Genomic DNA, 20,951 nt, shown 5'->3' with positions numbered 1-20,951 from the left:
ATTTGTTACACAGTCTTTTTAAAACTTTTCAGCACTTTGAAATTGAAAAAGTACCAAAAAGTAGGTTTAAAAGTACTGTCAAGAAAAACAAAAGTTTGCTTTCCTAAAACAGAAAGAATTTGCGATAATTCAGGTTGGAGTGAGCTCGAGATGTCCCCCAGGCACCACTGCTGAATATATGCAAATTAACCATTGTACCCTTTAGGAAAGCAAACTTTTGTTTTTCTTAACACCTTAGTAAGGGGGCTTTTAGGACCATTGTAGTCCCTTACACACCCCAATGAGTTCTGGGTCACCATGAGCTTGTTAATTAGTCTGTGCCTCTTAAAAGTACTGTCAAAATTACAGGGCTGTGGAGTCGGAGTCGTGGAGTCGGAGTCGTGGAGTCGGGCAATTTTGGGTGCCTGGAGTCGGAGTCGGGAAAAAAATGCACTGACTCCGACTCCTAATGAATTTGTAACTGTAATTAAAATAGAAAATATGATAAAATGTTCTATTTCTCAGATAATAGTCATTAAAAATAATGTATATATATATATATATATATATATATATATATATATATATATATATATATATATATATATATACACAGTATATATATACAGTAATAGCTGTGCTTAGTCCACAAAAATGAAATAAACCAATCAAAATGAGTTACTTGTGTGCTGCTTCAATAAAGCAGTCCCCGTATTTTTAAGGTCAGATATACATATCTGATTGTGACTGTATATATGATGTGTACACAGGAATCTCTTATATATACTAAATAACATCTATGCTGTAAGAATAAAGCCTGATGTGTAGCTGTGTCACTAATAGAGATGGTCAACGAGATGGAAATAATTCTGCATTGATGCTGATTTATGCAAATATAGGCACTCCCTTTGCTGATGAAATCAACTAATTTGATATGTTAAAATTTGGTTTGGTGACTACAAATTAAAGGGTAACTGAGACGGATGAAAAGTAACGTTTTATACATGCCTGGGGCTTCCTCCAGCCCCCTTCAGGCTAATCCGTCCCTTGCTGTCCTCCATCACCCGGATCTTCTGCTATGAGTCCTGGTAATTCAGCCAGTCAGCGCTGTCCGGCATGCCGCTCCCACAGCCAGGAACATTCTGCACCTGCGCAATAGTGCTGCACAGGTGTAGTATGCTCCTGGCGGCGGAGTGTGTGCATGCGCACTACGCCCGACTGGCTCAAGTACCTGGACTCATAGCAGAAGATCCAGGTGGTGGAGGAGGACAACGAGGGACTGATTATCCTGAAGGCGGCTGGAGGAAGCCCCAGGTATGTATAAAACTTTAATTTCATCTGTCTCAGGTTTACTTTGTTACACAGTAGTACTATACTCTACATATGCACTCCCCACAGAGCTGCAGGGAATCAACTGAGAATGCTGTGCACATTGAACACAGAGGTGTTGTCTGTTTACAATCTCCTCATTCCCCTGCAGAGTACCTGCACATCATTCTTACATGTACCCACACTTACATTGCCTAAGGCCTGATAGATGTTCTTTGTTCCGGTTTGTACCTTTTACAAGTACTCTTACCAAGGACTAGTTTTAGTCTAAAGGGAATAAATATAGTAGTCTACATATCCTTTTCACTTCAGTTGTCTTGTAAAATTCCTAAGCGTTGGCAGTTAAGAGACGAATTTCATGTTACATACTTTTAATCAACAAAATTGTAATATGCAAATTAGAGGAGTCGGAGTCGAGGAGTCGGAGTCGGTGGAATCCTAAACTGAGGAGTCGGAGTCGGTGGATTTTTGGACCGACTCCACAGCCCTGCAAAATTATTCTGAGTATTTTCTTGCTTGCTAGTGGTTTCTATTGTTAATGTGTTAAAATATCACCAAGGTGAAAAGTTTGGAGAAAAAGTTAATTGAGCAGATGGCTGCCCTAAAGTCAAGTCACTTGGTCATATATAAAATCGTGTGTGTGTGAGCCGCGATCACTCGAAAACGGCTTGACCGATTTGAACGAAACTTGGTATATAGATCCCTTACTACCTGGGATGATATGTTCTGGGGGTCTCGCGGCCCCCCTGCACACCTGGGCGGAGCTACAAACACCCAATCAGATTTCACCCATTCATGTCAATGGAAAAAATGTAAAATGCTGCCATTCTCACAGTATTCAAGCCAGAGTCCCCACACTTGGCACAGTTGGTCACTTGGTGACTGAAGTTACAAATCCAGGAAACGTGGGTGGAGCATAAAACAGCCAATCAAATTTCAGCCATTCATTTTTAATGGAAAAATGTAAACTGTAGCCATTCAGACTGTTAATCGCAGGGTTCTCAAACTTGGCACACTTGGTCACTGAGTGAATGAGATTAAAATTCAGGAAAGTGGGTGGAGCCTACAATAGCCAATTGAAATTCACCTATTGTTTTTTAAGGGGAATATTTAAACTGCTGCCATTCTTACACTGGTAATGGCAGAGGCTTCAAACCTGCTTTAGTCATTGGGTGACTGGGGTCCAAATTCACTAAAGGGGCGAGGCCACAAACAGCCAATCAGATTTCCTTGGTGGATAAACTGCTTCCATTCACACATTTTTGATGCCAGGAACCCGAAAGCTCACAAACTTGGTCATTGAGTGACTGTGTAAACACTTTAAGAAAAAGATCATCTGTCTGAGAAATGATAAATTTACAGTACATATGGACCAGTTGTAACTTCCATGTATAAATCTTTATTAAATACACCTTCACACAAAAAAAATCTAAAATCATTTAAAAATGAGAAAACACAGACAATGAGGGTTCTGGTACAATCATCATTTATCCAAAGATACCAACAAGGTATCTCTCAAAAATATATATATATATTGCAGCACGGACACATAATGACGCAATCAGGAGGAGCCGCCACAGGCTCTTCCTAAATTGCGTCATTATGCGACTCAAGAGGAGCCGCTGGGGAACAGTGAAGCGAGAGAGGACGGGCCGCGCAGCTTCACGGGAGCACTCTTAGAACTTTCACCAACATGGAACAGGTGAGAAGTCTCCATGTGGCTTCCGCTGCGCCTATTCTGCACAAAGAGCGGGCAGATGAACAGGTAGTCCCCCGCACCGTGATGTAATCACGGCAATTCGGCGGGAGTTCGTATCGGCGGGTCGTTCGTAAGTCGAGTGTTCGTAAGCCGGGGACAAAAGAAAAGCCTGAGAACCCCCTATGAGAAGATGGGCTAGTCCAAAATCTGTCAGTAATGACAGATTTCTACTTCTTATTGTGAGTGACAGGAACAAAGGAGAAAAGTAATTTATGGCTCATTTTACTCTGGGAGAAATGTACTTCTTATTTGTATGTGTTTTAAATTTTAAGATTTTCGCGACGGTTCCTCTTTAAGGATCAGAGACTGCTGGTACGGTAAAATGCCGCCTCTCGACGACTCGCCGCACATACCCGCTGCTCTTGCCAGTCACAACGCTGTCTCATCACCTCAGGCTCCTCTTTTTGCCGTCTCTATGATGGCAGAGTGCTGTCAGCCGGGCAGGAGCCGCTTTCATTGGCTCCTGACGCTGTCTATCAATGGGAGCCAATGGGATTGGCTCTCCGTGATCATGCGGTCAGGAGCCAATGAAAGTGGCTCCTGCCCGGCTGACAACACTTTGCCATCATAGAGGCGTCAGAATGGCGAGATCGGCAGTAACGCGTGATTCAGAAGCAGTCGAATCTACGTCGAGTCAGAGCCCCACCTGCTGGAAGTAGATTTGTTCTGCATCGGTCCAGAACCAGTTAACTTACCTGGATCTTCTTGCAAGCCCCTTGAGTCATCCTGTGCCTGTGCCGTCTGTCCGAGTCTCTCCAGTCAGCAGCAGCGACCTCGGCAAAGCTGGCCTCTCCATCCTCCTGCAGCCGGGAGGGTTCGGCAAATGGGCACTATGTGAAAATAGCTACTGCATATGCGCAGAACGCTACTGGCAGCGGGATTAGGGTGCACAAGGCTTAGAGCCGCAAATGTGCAGTAGCCTCAGGCTAGCTGGTTGCTTTGAGGGGGGCGCCACTGCTTTATGGAGGGGCTCGGACGGAGGACGGTGCAGGCACAGGATGGCTCCAGGGGGCTGCTAGAAGCCCCAGGTAAGTTAAACTGTTTTTTTCCCCTTTAAAGGGAATCTGAAGTGAAAATAAACTTATTAGATAATGAATTGTATGTGCAGTACAGCTAAGAAATAGAACATTAGTAGCACAGATAATTTCATATTGTTTCCAGTACAGGAAGAGTTAAGGTGGATCCAAGATGAAAAACTAACGATAACAAGTAACTTGTCTATATGTCTTATCTAAAGTTTAGATAGTTTGCACAGCAAATCTAGCTGCAAACAGTTTCAATAATTTATGATTATTTATTCCTTCAATACAATGAGGGCAGCCATGTTCTGTTTGTCACAGGCTGAGGGCTGGAGATGCTATCAGCTTGCTTGTGTGTAATGTGACAAATTCAGTCCCCTTTCCTCCTCCCCTCTGCCTCTGAAATCTCTGGCTAGTAACTTCCTCCTCCTCCTGCTCAGACTGAGCTTCCATAAGCCTTGCTATAGCCAAGGCACTCTAAAAAGCTGTGGGAGAGGGTTGTTTAGTTTATAGGGAATTAGAGTATTAAAACAAAACAAAAAAGTATTTGGCTTGAGGAATGCCCTATAAACTATATGAAAGGAACACAATTATGCAATGAGTAAAAGTTTATCTCAGATCCAGTTTAACCACTTCCCAACTGAGGGGTTTTACCCCTTGACCACCAGAGCAATTTTCACCTTTCAGCGCTCCTTCCATTCATTCGTCTATAACTTTATTATTACTTATCGCAATGAAATGAACTATATCTTTTTGGGCCACCAATTAGGCTTTCTTTAGGTGGGACATTATGCCAAGAATTATTTTATTCTAAATGTGTTTTAATGGGAAAATAGGAAAAAATGTGGAAAAAAAAATTATTATTTTTCAGTTTTCGGCCTTTATAGTTTTTAAATAATGCATGCTACTGTAATTAAAACCCATGAAAAGTATTAGCCCATTTGTCCTGGTTATAAAACCGTTTAAATTATGTCCCTATCACAATGTTTGGCGCCAATATTTTAATTGGAAATAAAGGTGCATTTTTTTCAGTTTTGCGTCCATTCCTAATTACAAGCCCATAGTTTATAAAGTAACAGTGGTATACCCTCTTGACATAAATATTTAAAAAGTTCAGTCCCTAAGGTAACTATTTATGTATTTTTTTTTAATTGTAATTTTTTTTTTTTAATTACAAAAAAAATAATTGGGGAGTGTGGGAGGTAAGGAGTTAATTGTTTGTATAAAACTAATTTATTTGTATGTGAAAAATGCTTTAGGCTGTAGTTTTACTGTTTGGCCACAAGATGGCCACAGTAACATTTTGTTTAATGCGACCTGCAAGCGTCCTTCCGGACGTTTGCAGAAAGTGCTATGAGGCTGGGAAAGTTTTTTTTTTTCGCAATGATCGCGCTGCTTATCGGAGAGAAGCAGCGGATCATTGCGGGGCTTAGATCAACGAACGGGAATGGATTTTCCCGTTCACTGATCTGCGGGCGAGCGGCCGGCGGCGTGCCAGAGCGAGCGGGAGCGTGGGTAGCGGCGGGAGCGCTGAAAGTACGGATCTCTCCATCCCTGGTGGTGAAAGGATGGAAAAAGAGACGGAGAAATCTGTACGCGTGGGGGTAAAGTGGTTAAGAAACTTCAGTTGTTATCTATGCAAAAGAGCCTCATTGAACTCTCCAACCCAACTTGGGTCGCTGTTTTCTGGAGCACTTATACATCAAAGAAACAGTCAGAGACAAATTTAGATAAGATTTTATACTGCAGGGAAGTTAAAGGGGTACTTAGCTCTGCTTGTTTTATAGTTAACAATACAGAGTGTGGCTTGTCATTGAAATATACTATTTCCTTTGCAGCTAATGTTCTAATAATTATCAGAATCAGAATCTTTATTTCGCCAAGTGCGACCGAGATCGAACCCGGATTTGGTTGTGGTTCACATGGCAGTGGCAACAGGCAATAGACAGTAACATAAACATAACAAGCGAGACAGTCGTAGAAAATAGCAATAATACAAGCAAGACAGGAAATAGTACGAGACAGGCAGTTCCTACACATTTGTAACGGTCTATGCAGTACAATATGCGGTTTGCTCATCAGCAGAAATCCTCCGTGTTTGGATATTGTGCTGCTCATGGATAAGTAAGTTAATTGAAAGAGTCCGCACCTTGAGTACAGCTCTGCCAAAAAGAGCACCAGGGTAATAGCTGGGTTCTTTACAGGCCCGGGATCCAGTGTGCCTTGACCAGGCTAATTGGCTAAGTTGACCTGAGCGACTGGCGTGCCGACGAGAGGCAGGAGTTCAGCAGGAGGTCTTGGGGAAAAAAGGTGTCCCTACGCCTGTTAGTCCTAGGGCGGGTGGTCCTGTAGCGTCGGCCCGATGGGAGGAGCTTAAAGAAGCGGCAGCCTGGGTGAGATGGGTCCTGGGAGATCCTGTTAGCCCTTGTTTTCATTCTGGTGGTGTAGAGGAGGTCTAGCGGTGGCAGAGGAGAGCCAATGATCCTTTCCGCTGAGCTGATAACTCTTTGAAGCTTATACTTGTCACTGGCGGTTGCTCTTGCATACTACACGATAATGGTGGAGCAAAGGGTCGCTTCAATAGTGGCAGTGTAGAAGCTGGACAGCAGCTTCTGAGGCATCCCAAATTTGTTCAATTGGTGCAGGAAGAATAGTCTCTGTTGAGCCTTCTTCTGGATTTTGGTGGTGTTCTGCGCCCACCTTAGGTCGCTCGTTAGGGTTGTACCCAGAAACCTAACGCTAGGGACCCTGGACACTTCAATATCGTTCATAAAGATTGGTTGTTGTGTGTGTGTGTGTGTGTGTGTGTGTGTGTGTGTGTGTGGGGTGGGGGGTCGCCTGAAGTCCAAGATCAATTCCACTGTTTTGGCTGCATTTAGGACGAGCTTGTTGTCCTCGCACCATCTGCAGATTCTCTCAGTCTCGCTATGATAATCGTGTTCCCCTGCCTCACCTATGAGCCCAATGATAGTGGTATCGTCCGCAAATTTAATGACCTTTACGGAGTCCGCGGAGGAGGTACAGTTGTTGGTGTACAATGAGAACAGGAGAGGTGATAGAACACACCCCTGTGGAGCACCTGTGTTGGTCATACTCACACTGGCGAAGCAGTTGCCGAGCTTCTCCAGTTGTGTCCTATTTGAGAGGAAGTCCTTTACCCACGCAGAGAGTGTGGTGCCAGCTCCAAGATGTGCCAGGTTGTCGATCAATATATTTCGGCAGATTGTATTGAATGCCGAGCTGAAGTCCAAAAACAGGATCCTAACGTAGGAGTTTGGTCTTTCAAGGTGTTCCGTGATGTACGCCAGACCACGGACCTGTTGGCCCTGTATGCGAACTGATGTGGATCGAGGAGGGGGCTGGCGAGGCGCTTCAGGTGGGCAAGGACCAGACGTTCGAGGATCTTCATGACTATGGGGGTGAGGGCCACAGGTCTGAAGTTGTTGAGCTCTGTTGCCTGGTTTTTTTGGGACCGGTATGATTGTGGCCCCTTTGAGACAAGAGGGGACACTGCCTTCCGCCAGGGACCTATTAAAAAGGGAGGTGAGCAGGGGAGCCAGCTGGTCCGAGCAGGTTCTCAGGCAAGTTGGTGACACGCCGTCTGAGCCGGCTGCTTTCCTGGCATTGAGTCTGCGGAGGTGACGGAGTACATCTGCTTCCTGGACCTCTATTTGCACTAGGTCAGCCTTGACCTGCGGGGAGGGCTTTGTTGAGGGTGCCAGGTTAGCCAGCTGTTTGGGATGGTGTTCAAACCGACAGTAAAACTTGTTTAGTTCCTCGGCCAGTGAGGTGCTGGGGGTCGCATGCTGAAGGGGGGGGGTGGTTTGAAGTTCGTAGCTGCTCGGAGGCCTTTCCACACCTCGCGTGGGTTGTTTGACTGGACGGAGTGGCCCAGCTTGTCAGAGTAGGCCCTCTTCGCAACCCGCAATTCATGATTCAGAGCGTTCCTTGCATCCCTGAACTAGTCTACGGTTCCGTGCTTGTGCGCCTCCTCCTTGACTTTCCGGAGGTGGCGCAGCTTGCTGTTGAACCACGGCTTGCTATTTGGGAAGATCTTGAAGGTCTTCGAAGGAACGCACATCTCCTCGCAAAAACTGATGTAGGAGGTGATGTTCTCTGCCCATTCCTCCAGGGAGGGTGCCTCTAGGGCCGCCCAGTCAGTGCAATCGAAGCAGGCCTGTAGCTCCGTCTTAGCCTCGGCTGTCCACCTTTTTATGATCTTTACGGCGGGCTTTGTAGTTTCCAGGTGCCTTCTGTAGGTGGCGATCAGGTGGATTAGGTTGTGGTCTGAGTTCCCCAGTGCAGCACCTTGGGTGGCCTTGTCGTGTAACAATGATCCAGGGTGTTGCGTTCCTGGTGGGGCAGGATATGTGTTGCTTGAAGTGGGGCAACTCCTGACGCAGGTTTGCGCTATTAAAGTCTCCCAATATGATGAAGAGGGCCTCTGGGAAGGCAGTTTCCCACTTGATGATGCTGTCGCTGAGTGCACTCAGGGCATTCTTTGTGTTTGCGTCAGGGGGGATATAGACTCCAAAGAATACGATTGAGGTGAACTCCCTGGGGGAATACTGAGGCCTGCAGTTTATGGCTATAAACTCCACATCAGGGGAGCATATTATACTGAGAGTGGTGGTATTGGAGCACCAGGTGGAGTTAACGTAGAAGCATATGCCTCCACCTTTTCTCTTCCCAGACAGTGCTTGGTCGCGGTCTGCGCGGAGGAGGTCATAGCCTGGCATCCCAATGGAGTTGTCAGGAATACCGTCATTCAGCCAGGTCTCGGTAAAGCAGAGAACCGGGGTGCAGCTGCCTAACGAGGGCTTACTGCCAAGTAGTAGGAGCAGTTTGTCGACCTTGTTGGGGAGTGAGCAGACATTCCCTAGCAGGATGGCAGGGATGGGAGAGCGTAGGCCCTTGCTCTTGAGTTTCACCTGGGCTCCCGCCCTTCTCCCTCTATGGCGGCGTTTACTTTGGGAGTATCTGGTTTCCCTGACCAGGTGGGTGATGTGGGCGCTGACTGCCTTCCACAGGGGGGAGTCTGTAGGGGGTCCCTGTCGAGGGGGGGATCCTTGGCAAGTGGGTCATATTAGGAGCACCTCTCTGGACAGGGTGGTTCTGTGTGGCATGTCTCGGGGAGGTGGACATGGAGAGCATGCCTTCAAGAGATAGCTCAGGTGCAGCAGGCAACAGTAGTTCAGCCCATTACAGCAAACGCAGGGGGGGGGGGCATACAAATTATTACATTATACGTTATTTTTTCACTTCAGTGTTACTTGAAGAATAAGCTTTCGGCTATTAAGGCTACCTTAGACTTAAATCCTGTATGTCATAGGAAGGCTGAACAGCCGAAGCTTACTCTTATTACTTATTATCATCCTGATTCAAAACTTCTTGCTAATGTTTACAACTAGTACGACAATAAAATAGATAATGTAGGTTACAAAAAAACAAAAGCAAAGCAGACATTTTTGTTTTTATAAAATGCACAGCAAAAACAGTTTTGTGATTTCGATTATCCAGAGCGGTGGATCCATTTATGTGTAATAGCAGGACAAGACGCAATCTCTTGCTGACTGTGTTTTATTTTCCATTGGAAATGCCAGACTTGCTTTGACCGCAAACTGAACAATCACTTGGCTAGCAATATTAAGTCAGTATCAAGAAAAGCAACTTAAACCAGGCGAGCACCAATTCGGCAGCTATGTTGGGCCATCACTTGCCCACCTAGGCCAGAACAAGCACACAGTATCAGGTAAGCAATGCGAGGCCAACATCAGCAGTTAACACCATGCTGGCACCGGTGCCAGATAAGAAGGGCCTTCCTAGGCTTGCATGAGCTTGCTGGTTTGATGTCTGCTACCATTGGCTTGGTCTTGTATTGCTGGGCTAATGCCAGCACCAAAAACCTCAAGGCAAGGCCAGTACCGGTCAAACAAACCCAGTTTAGGAAGGCTAGCGTTAGTCACCAGCACAGTTCCACCAAGATCAAACCAAACCAGAACCATCACAGTAAACCCACGCCAACCAGCCAGTACAGAATCAATTAGCCAGGCTAACAGAACCAACCTGGTCTCTATGCAAGTAGATATATTAAAGGGATTGTCAGCCATAAAATAAAATGTACCCACTGCTCTGTGTTTATTATGTATTCTACAACCTCACAATGCATTGCAAGCATTCCAATATAATCAGAAATGTTTCTGCTGTGATAAATTTTATCGCAGTCAGCATGGCTCTGTTACATTGACGACGAGAAGGAAGCTTGCCATCTCCCTCCCACATTCCTGCTCCTCACTGATTGGCTGAGGGCTTCAATGCATTTAGGGGTGTGGTCAAGACAATCTCCAGAACTCCAAACTGAATGTCAGAATGGGAAAGAAAGGTGATTTAAAGGACTTACTGTAACGATTGTGGAATTCTTTCCGTGGTCAGCGCACAGGATGCGCGCTGACACTGCGGAAATCCTCCACAAGCGTATAATCTGAAAGAACCCAGCAAAAGGTGCAACGCACCTGTAGAGGGGAATTCCTGCCGGCAGATGGAGCCGTGGAGTGCAGAGGAACAGATCCTCTGCCCCGCCACAGATGCCAGATAGGAATTATACGAAGGGAAGCAATGCAGGGCAAGATAGCCCTTAAAGAGAGAGAGCACAGCGACAGAGTGTATGCGTGTGCACCAATCTAGTCGCCAATCCGCGACGGGGAACACACAACAGCAGAAACAAAGTAGGAACGCAATCGCGAGAGAGGCGATTGCCAGAAGTGACACAAGACTGAGCAAGACAGAGCACGAGAGCAGCAAAGGCACAGCAAACAACAATGAGAAGATGAGGAAAATAACAAACGCTAGCTAAACGCGAACACCGCACTCATTCGCAACAGCGAACGTGTTTATGGCGCGGTCTCCGCACAAAAAGCGCAACAGAGACAAGCACGCCATCCTAACTAACCAACGCCACACAAACACGAAACAGAGAACGCGAACGCTTGCTTAACGGTTACCCCACCGAGCCTACAGCAAGCGTTCGTATCAGACAAGACGGAGAGAACTAGCAGCCAGCAGCAACCGCAGCTCTGGCCTACACTCCCAGACAGAGTACCAAATGGAACCACCGCTGCTACCGTTAGAGCGAGTGCGATCCAGACAGACAAACAAACAGAAACAGGAATAGGTCAGATAAGATCCACCGCTCTTCCGCCAGAGCGAGTGCGATCTAGGTTCAGGGACAGGACAGGAAAGATCCACTGCTCTTTCCGTCAGAGCGAGTGTGAACCAATTACAGAAACAGGCTAGCAGGATCCACTGCTCTTTCCGCCAGAGCAAGTGTGATCCAAGTACAGAATCAAACGATTCACCATCGCCGACTGCTGGCGACAGTGCAATCGCAAGGACAAACAGAAGACAGAACAGACATTACAAATAATACAACCTGACTGTACTAGAGAGATGCCTAATGCAGTCCCCTGGAATACTTTAGCAAACAATAGCAAGGCTGACACTCCAGGAGTGTTTCAACAGTAACAAACCATGATGACTAGCAAAGGATTGTGGGGTCACATGGTATTTATGCTGCAAGCCTTCAAGGGAGGCGGCTAGATAATTTGCATGACAAATGTATGCAAATTCCTCAGCAGCAGAACAGGTCTGAAACTTGCAAAGTGAAGACAGGTCTCTCTTCCAGAGACCTGCAGCCCACAGACTAGAGGAATGGTCAAACAGCTGTCTGCCTGTGCAGCCAGCTAAGCAGATCATTACAGTAACCCCCCTCTAGAGACGGCTTCCAGACGTCTCTCAAAACTGGTATTCGCAAAAAACTCTGACTGAAGACTCATGAAGGTCAGGACAGCCCGACTAGGCCCACTTCCGGAGTCAATCCTGCCGAAACCAACCTCATCGGAAGCAGAAGCCATCGAAACATGCCCATCAGTACTACAAGTCTCAGCGTAACACCCATCAGAACTGTAAATGCCAGAGAAGCACCCATCGACACCCTCTGAGCCATGCCCGCCACCTTCCTGGGACCATCCAAAAATACCAAACCTGCCACAATATCTATTTGAAGTGTCTCTTTCCACAGATAAGCCACTGTTGATCTCATCCAGGGTACCAGTAAATATTTCTCCCAGAACCTCCCAGAACACTTTGAAGCTCCGCAGAGATTCCAAGAGGGCAGAACGATCACCAGGCTCACATGGAGAACTACCAAGAACCCCTATGGAACCAATGACAATTCCAGATTCAGGATTACCAGGACAAGTATCAAGATCAGGGCTTTCAGGGACCACTCCTGGGCATGCAAGCAGGCAGGCAATATCAGAACATGTCCCCACAGAGAAAGCATCTGAGCATGCTGGCCCACCGAGACACACTTGGGCTTTCTGGGTCACAGAGCGCATCGGGGTATACTAGCACAAGAGGAACCTCAGGACATGTCGAGGAACTGCCAACCTCAGAGTCCGTCACGACAAGATCAAAACTAAAACCGGGCAAATAATCATCACGAGTAGTAGTCACAAGCACTGGACTTTAAAAAGCAGACTTGAATTCAGACTTAGAAGTCTCTATGACTGTACTGGTATCCAACCAACACTCATCATTGACTACGCATGACTGAAGCTCCCCAAGAGCTGCAAAAGTAGTCAATATAGCAGCGATGCCTACTGAAGTGGGCAACCCCTCAGGTGGCCTTGCGGGACAGGAGGCACCTCCTAAAAGTTCTGCACCATTTGGGAGCAAGTCGGAGATCTCCAGAACAACAGACAAAAGCTCAGGAGCATCGTTTCCCAAGTTCTCTGACAAAGAAATCAAGGATTCTGAACAATCCATGTTACAGGGCAAAACATCAGATACATTTTGCGGACAGAGCAAATGTCCCAGGGATGGTTCTACAATCCGCTGAGACTGAATTTTATCTTCATGAACAGGATGCACGGGAATATTTACCGACTCCCTAACTCTAATCTCACTGTACACAGAATTCTGCATAGCAGTTAAACTAGACTGCAATTTCAAAATGGCAGAAAAACAGGTGAGAATGGTAGCAATACCTAGACGAGCCTCTAGGGTCACTGCAGGAGATTTTATGCAAGGCAATATTGACTCATCCAGAGCACAGGGTGGAGAGTCAGCACCATCTGCTGAGCAAGAAAGGGGCTCACAAATGTCAGTGTGTACGGACATCATGTCTTTATTCATGGTACAGGGCAGGCTCACAGAGATCCTCTCTGGACAAGGCAAAGATTCCCCAGTATCAAATTCACAAAACCAAAGCGCTGTCTCACTCTTAGATTCGGCTAACAATGTCGAATGCAAGGAGTCCGAATGCAAAATTTGCGAATCCAAGGTCGCTTTAGGCTGTGAAACTGACGCTTCCATAGCGCAAACCTCCACAATCTGTGGGCCAGACTGCAAGGCGTTCAGGACAGAAACACTGGAACAACTGTCATTAGGCAACGGGCCTTTACAGGTGTGAACAGGGTGAGACAAAGATTCATCTGCAGAAGAAGTTGCGACAACAACAGGAGAAACTTTATTAGACATATTAATATTACTTTTGATGCTGCACAGTTTAGGAACTTTCCCCAAAGCAGAATCATAGATGGAAGGTCTGAAAGGATTACTGAGAGGAAAAGATCTGTTTTTAATTGACAAGGGATCCCACATATCCTTGACAAAACTGACACATTCATGTTGATCACAATCTGCAGGAACATCTGGGAAACAGGCATTAGATCGCATAGATTCAAACTCCATACCAGCAGGAGAGAATCCCTCAGGATCCACACAGGAATCAACCACAGTGGCACACCCATTCATTTCAGATCGCACAATGTCTAGACTCACATGCTTTACCCCAGAAAGGCAGGAACAACCATCCGATAACGATGTCTCTTTATTGAAATCAATTGATTGGTGTGTGTGCAATTCATCCAAAATCGTCTGCCACACACACATCACCGGATCCACAAAACACTCGTCACACTCACCAGAATCAATCAAGGCGTACATAGAATTTATACAAGCATTAAGAGACTCTCTGCTTTCTGCGATGTAGAAGTCGCAAAACGCTTTCCAATCAAACTCAAACTCCTCAACCAATGCCCCGACCTCATACGGAGCAAATGGAGGCTCAAACAACCCTGTATCAAAGAAACATTCATACGGGTTGGGATCCGAAACATGCATAGACTCTCTTACTCCTTTAACATAGAAAATAATTCTTGTGTCTGGCATACTCAGCAGCCCACACAAACAGATCTCCTTGGAAAAGATTGTAAGCAATCTGAACACTCCAAGTGGAAATGTTGGTGGCCTGAAATTCAGGATTTACCAAGAATCTGGAACATTCTGATATGAAATCATCTCTGGTTTCAGAGTCCAGTATCTTAAACCTCTTAAAGATACAGGACCCATATTCAACAAAATCGTACAAATCAGAAATTCCCTCTACACTGGGAATTTCGGTTTGGCTGGTCATACTGTAACGATTGTGGAATTCTTTCCGTGGTCAGCGCACAGGATGCGCCCTGACACTGCGGAAATCCTCCACAAGCGTATAATCTGAGAGAACCCAGCAAAAGGTGCAACGCACCTGTAGAGGGGAATTCCTGCCGGCAGATGGAGCCATGGAGTACAGAGGAACAGATCCTCTGCCCCGCCACAGATGCCAGATCACACAACAGCAGAAACAAAGTAGGAACGCAATCGCGAGAGAGGCGATTGCCAGAAGTGACACAAGACTGGGCAAGACAGAGCACGAGAGTAGCAAAGGCACAGCAAACAACAATGAGAAGATGAGGAAAATAACAAACGCTAGCTAAACGCGAACACCGCACTCATTCGCAACAGCGAACGCGTTTACGGCGCGGTCTCCACACGAAAAGCACAACAGAGACAAGCACGCCATCCTAACTAACCAACGCCACACACACACACGAAACAGAGAACGCGAACGCTTGCTTAACGGTTACCCCACCAAGCCTACAGCAAGCGTTCATATCAGACAAGACGGAGAGAAGGAGCAGCCAGCAGCAACCGCAGCTCTGGCCTACACTCCCAGACAGAGTACCAAACGGAACCACCACTGCTACCGTTAGAGCGAGTGCGATCCAGACAGACAAACAAACAGGAATAGGTCAGATAAGATCCACCGCTCTTCCGCCAGAGCGAGTGCGATCTAGGTTCAGGGACAGGACAGGAAAGATCCACTGCTCTTTCCGCCAGAGCGAGTGTGAACCAAGTACAGAAACAGGCTAGCAGGATCCACTGCTCTTTCCGACAGAGCAAGTGTGATCCAAGTACAGAAACAAATGATTCACCATCGCCAACCGCTGGCGACAGTGCAATCGCAAGGACAAAAAGAAGACAGAACAGGCAATACAAATAATACAACCTGACTGTACTAGAGGGATGCCTAATGCAGTCCCCTGGAATACTCTAAGATAATCTTTAGCAAACAATAGCAAGGCTGGCACTCCAGGAGTGTTTCAACAGTAACAAACCATGATGACCAGCAAAGGATTGTGGGATCACATGGTATTTATGCTGCAAGCCTTCAAGGGAGGCGGCTAGATAATTTGCATGACAAATGTATGCAAATTCCTCAGCAGCAGAACAGGTCTGAAACTTGCAAAGTGAAGACAGGTCTCTCTTCCAGAGACCTGCAGCCCACAGACTAGAGGAAAGGGTCAAACAGCTGTCTGCCTGTGCAGCCAGCTGAGCGGATCATTACAGTAACCCCCCTCTAGAGACGGCTTCCAGACGTCTCTCAAAACTGGTATTCGCAAAAAACTCTGACTGAAGACTCATGAAGGTCAGGACAGCCCGACCAGGCCCACTTCCGGAGTCAATCCTGCCGAAACCAACCTCATCGGAAGCAGAAGCCTTTGAAACATGCCCATACGCGCCGGTGCCGATCGAAAGGTATGGGTGGACGATGCAGGGAGGGGGGGCATCATGTAGCTAGCGCTAGGCTAGCTACATGATTTAAAAAAAATATTTTTAAAAAACTGCTGCGCCGCCACCCTGGCGCAGTTAATAGAACGCCAGGGTGGTTAAAGGGCTTACGAGGCCAAAATCGTTAAAAAGTCAAGTACCTGGAAGATGTTTAAATGCACGGAGGACGCCGTCCGCGCCCTCCGTGCAGTTCCGCCGGGTCCCCTTCCTGAAAGCACCCCCCGTGCCGAACGCGACCCCACAGGCCGGGTCGGGCTCTCATGCTGCTACTAATATGGCCGCCGGAGCTGGCCGCGGCTGCGCAGTCAGCATTGCCCCGAGTGCGGCTGCGCAGCTCGAGGGCCACCCCTCCGAACCACGCACTGTGGGGAGGAGCACTTTCAGGAAGGGGACCCGGCGCGGACGGCGCCCTCCGTGCATTTAAACATCTTCCAGGTACTTTACTTTTTTAACGATTTTGGCCTCGTAAGCCCTTTAACCACCCTGGCGTTCTATTAACTGCGCCAGGGTGGCGGCGCAGCAGTTTTTTTTAAATATTTTTTTTAAATCATGTAGCTAGCCTAGCGCTAGCTACATAATGCCCCCCCTCCCTGCATCGTCCACCCATACCTTTCGATCGGCACCGGCGCGTACCCTCCTAAGGAAATCCCGTTCTGAACGGGATTTCCTTGAGGACTTCCCCCGTCGCCATGATGACGATCACAAGGACGTCATCGATGTCATCGACGTCGTGAAGTCAGACGGAGTCCCGATCCACCCCTAAGCGCTGCCTGACACTGATTGGCCAGGCTGTGCAGGGGTCTCGGTGGGGGGGGGGGGGGGAGGGGCGTTACGCGGCGGAAAGCGGTGCATTGGCGGCGAGCGGCGGCGATCGTCACCAACATGCAGCAAGCTAAGTGCTTGCTGCGTGTTTAAAAAAAAGCCAGGCCGTGCAGGGGTCTCGTGGGGGGGGGGGGGGGGGGAGGGGCGTTACGCGGCGGGTAGCGGTGCATTGGCGGCAAGCGGCGGCGATCGTCACCAACATGCAGCAAGCTAAGTGCTTGCTGCGTGTTTTTAAAAAAAATTGTGAAAATCGGCCCAGCGGGGCCTGAGCGGTGCCCTCAGGCGGTCATGGACGAGCTGAGCTTGTCCATACCGCCAAGGAGGTTAAGCAATTTTCAGCCTGGCATGGTTGCTGGTGCCAGACAGGCCGAGTATTTCACAATCTGCTCAGTTACTGGGATTTTCACGCACAACCATTTCTAGGGTTTACAAAGAATGGTGTAAAAAGGGAAAAACATCCAGTATGCGGCAGTCCTGTGGGTGAAAATGCCTTGTTAATGCTAGAGGTCAGAGAAGAATGGGCCAACTGGTTCAAGCTGATAGAAGAGCAATGTTGACTGAAATAATCACTCGTTACAACCGAGGTATGCTGCAAAGCATTTGTGAAGCCACAACACACACAACCTTGAGGCGGATGGGCTACAACAGCAGAAGACCCCACCGGGTACCACTCATCTCCACTACACATAGGAAAAAACGGCTACAATTTGCACAAGCTCACCAAAATTGGACAGTTGAAGACTGGGAAAATGTTGCCTGGTCTGATGAATCTCGATAGAGTCAGATTTTGGCGTAAACAGAATGAGAACATGGATCCATCATGCCTTGTTACCACTGTGCAGGCTGGTGGTGGTGGTGTAATGGTGTGGGGGATGTTTTCTTGGCACACTTTAGGCCCCTTTGTACCAATTGGGCATCGTTTAAATGCCATGGGCTACCTGAGCATGGTTTCTGACCATGTCCATCCCTTCATGACCACCATGTACCCATCCTCTGATGGCTACTTCCAGCAGGATAACGCACCATGTCACAAAGCTCGAACAATTTGAAATTGGTTTCTTGAACAGGACAATGAGTTCACTGTACTAAAATGGCCCCCACAGTCACCAGATCTCAACCCAATAGAGCATCTTTGGGATGTGATGGAACGGGAGCTTCGTGCCCTGGATGTGCATCCCACAAATCTCCATCAACTGCAAGATGCTAGCCTAAAAATATGGGCCAACATTTCTAAAGAATGCTTTCAGCACCTTGTTGAATCAATGGCACGTAGAATTAAGGCAGTTCTGAAGGTGAACGGGGGTCAAATTATTATCGTCTTAGTATGGTGTTCCTAATAATCCTTTAGGTGAGTGTATGTGTGTGGTTTTTTTCCTGGGATAGTATGGCTGTCCCTGCTGCTTTAACTACTTTTCATGACTAATTGTAATGTTTTATGCTATATGTCACAAAGGTTTGAATTTTCACTGTGATCACTACATGAAAATGAAGAGGACAATTGAAAAAAAACAAACAAAAAAACAACAACACTGATCTAATTTGAAGAATAACCTCTATTGCTAAGCCACATGAGGTAACATGTAAAGACTATATTTTTAGTCAAGACTCATGGAAGAAAATAATGAATGGTACATACGTCTATACATCTGCTGTTGAAGGCTCTCTCCAATTTTCTACGTGTTTCAGGGACAGAACATTGCTTGAGAACAGGGAAATAATGCGGATATTGCAGAGTTACTTTATAAATATTGCTGTCCGACTTTTCTAAGCTGTCCATGAAGTCATCAGGGAGACCCTCTACAAAATATAAAATAACAAAAGAGCATTAAGGAGATTCCACACACTGCATTGTTTTTTTTAAGTGACACTGAAGCAAAGAAAAAAAAACAAAAAAAAACCTTATGATATAATGAATTGTATGTGTAGTAGGGTTAATTCATAGAACATCAGTAGCAAAGAAAAGCGTGTCATAATTTCATTTTCAGTTATACAGCTTTTTTTTTTTAATAACATTGCATCATTCTCTAATTTTTCCAGTTTAGAAACTACACTCTGTATTTTAAACTTTGAAACAAAGCAGAGCTTTGAACTTCCCTGCAGTAAAACCTTATCTGGAGTTGTCTTTTACTGTGCCTTTGATGTATAAGTGCTTCAGAAGACAGCACTGTCTTCGGCCCATGTTTGTTCGGAGAGCTCAGAGAAGCTCTTTTGCATAGATAACAAGTGCTACTAATATTTTGTTTCTTAGCTGTACTCCAAAAACAATTTATTATATCATAAGTTTATTTTTACTTCAAATTCCCTTTAATGACCAACTGCACCCATAATTAAAAATGTCAGGTTCTAATGGAAACTGGCTTGATATGTGGATATAAACAGTGTAAAAAAAAATAAATAAACTGGAGGACAAAATACCCTTTTCATTGGCCTAATGTACTGTACTTGGTAAATTGGGCTATAGCTACAGTATTTTCTCTCCCTTCTGGATTCAGCCAATGGGCAGATCAGTACAGTGTGACCGTATGACACACAATGCAGGAAGAACCATGATTGTAACAGTGTGACCGTACGACACACAAGGCAGGAAGAACCAAGATTGTAACAGAGTGACCGTATGACACACAAGGCAGGAAGAACCAAGATTGTCACAGTGTGACTATATGACACACAAGGCAGGAAGAACCAAGATTGTCACAGTGTGACTATATGACACACAAGGCAGGAAGAACCAAGATTGTCACAGTGTGACTATATGACACACAAGGCAGGAAGAACCAAGATTGTCACAGTGTGACCATATGACACACAAGGCAGGAAGAACCAAGATTGTCACAGTGTGACTATATGACACACAAGGCAGGAAGAACCAAGATTGTCACAGTGTGACTATATGACACACAAGGCAGGAAGAACCAAGATTGTCACAGTGTGACTATAAGACACACAAGGCAGGAAGAACCAAGATTGTAACAGTGTGACCATATGACACACAAGGCAGGAAGAACCAAGATTGTCACAGTGTGACCTTATGACACACAAGGCATGAAGAACCAAGATTGTCACAGTGTGACCGTACAACACACAAGGCAGGAAGAACCAATATTGTCACAGTGTGACCGTATGACACACAAGGCAGGATGAACCAAGATTGTAACAGTGTGACCGTACAACACACAAGGCATGAAGAACCAATATTGTCACAGTGTGACCGTACAACACACAAGGCATGAAGAACCAATATTGTCACAGTGTGACCGTACAACACACAAGGCAGGAAGAACCAATATTGTCACAGTGTGACCGTACAACACACAAGGCATGAAGAACCAATATTGTCACAGTGTGACCGTACAACACACAAGGCAGGAAGAACCAATATTGTCACAGTGTGACCGTATGACACAAGGCAGGATGAACCAAGATTGTAACAGTGTGACTATATGACACACAAGGCAGGAAGAACCAATATTGTCACAGTGTGACCATATGACACACAAGGCAGGAAGAACTAAGGCCCAGTGCACATCAAAAACCTCTAGCAGATCTGCAAAACGCTAGATGTTTTTGAAGCAGATTTCAGGGGGATTCTAGGCATGTTTTCTAATCATGCCTAGCGTTTTTTAGAGCGTTTTTGTGTAGCAGATTTCAAATATTGTTACAGTAAAGCTGTTACTGAACAGCTTCTGTAACAAAAACGCCTGGAAAACCGCTCTGATCTAGCGTTTTTCGGGGCGTTTTTCCACTTTCCTATACTTTAACATTGAAGCAGAAATGCCTCAGAAATCTAAAAAATGCTGCAGCCCCAGAATTTGCGTTTGTGAAAAAAACGACCGGCTCTGGTGTGCACCATACCATTCACTTTCATTAGCCAAGTGGTTTTCCCCCTGCAAGCGTTTTAAAAACGCTCCAGAACCGCTCTGGTGTGCACCAGCCCTAAGTTTGTAAACTACATTTCCCAGAATCCAAACCTTACAGTAAAAAAAACAATGGGGCATATTCATTGAGCTTAAAGAGAACCTGAACTGAAAATAAAAAGTTAAAATAACCATACACAGGTCATACTTACCTCCTATGTAGTCTATTCCTCA

General features: G+C 46.1%; 1 protein-coding gene across 2 annotated transcripts in view; it reads right to left on the bottom strand.

The window, feature by feature from the left end:
- Positions 1-20,951, bottom strand: part of NLN (neurolysin) — a 119,219-nt gene that overhangs the window by 63,525 nt on the left and 34,743 nt on the right. For both annotated transcript variants that reach the window (XM_068249923.1, XM_068249932.1), the window contains exon 6: positions 18,500-18,660. In XM_068249923.1, the coding sequence (XP_068106024.1) occupies positions 18,500-18,660 (161 nt within the window). The remainder of the gene's footprint in view (positions 1-18,499; positions 18,661-20,951) is intronic.

Source organism: Hyperolius riggenbachi, chromosome 1, assembly GCF_040937935.1.
Source record: "Hyperolius riggenbachi isolate aHypRig1 chromosome 1, aHypRig1.pri, whole genome shotgun sequence".
NCBI lineage: Eukaryota > Metazoa > Chordata > Amphibia > Anura > Hyperoliidae > Hyperolius > Hyperolius riggenbachi.
Note: the sequence above shows the minus strand (reverse complement) of the source record. Positions and strands in the feature narration are given on the sequence as shown.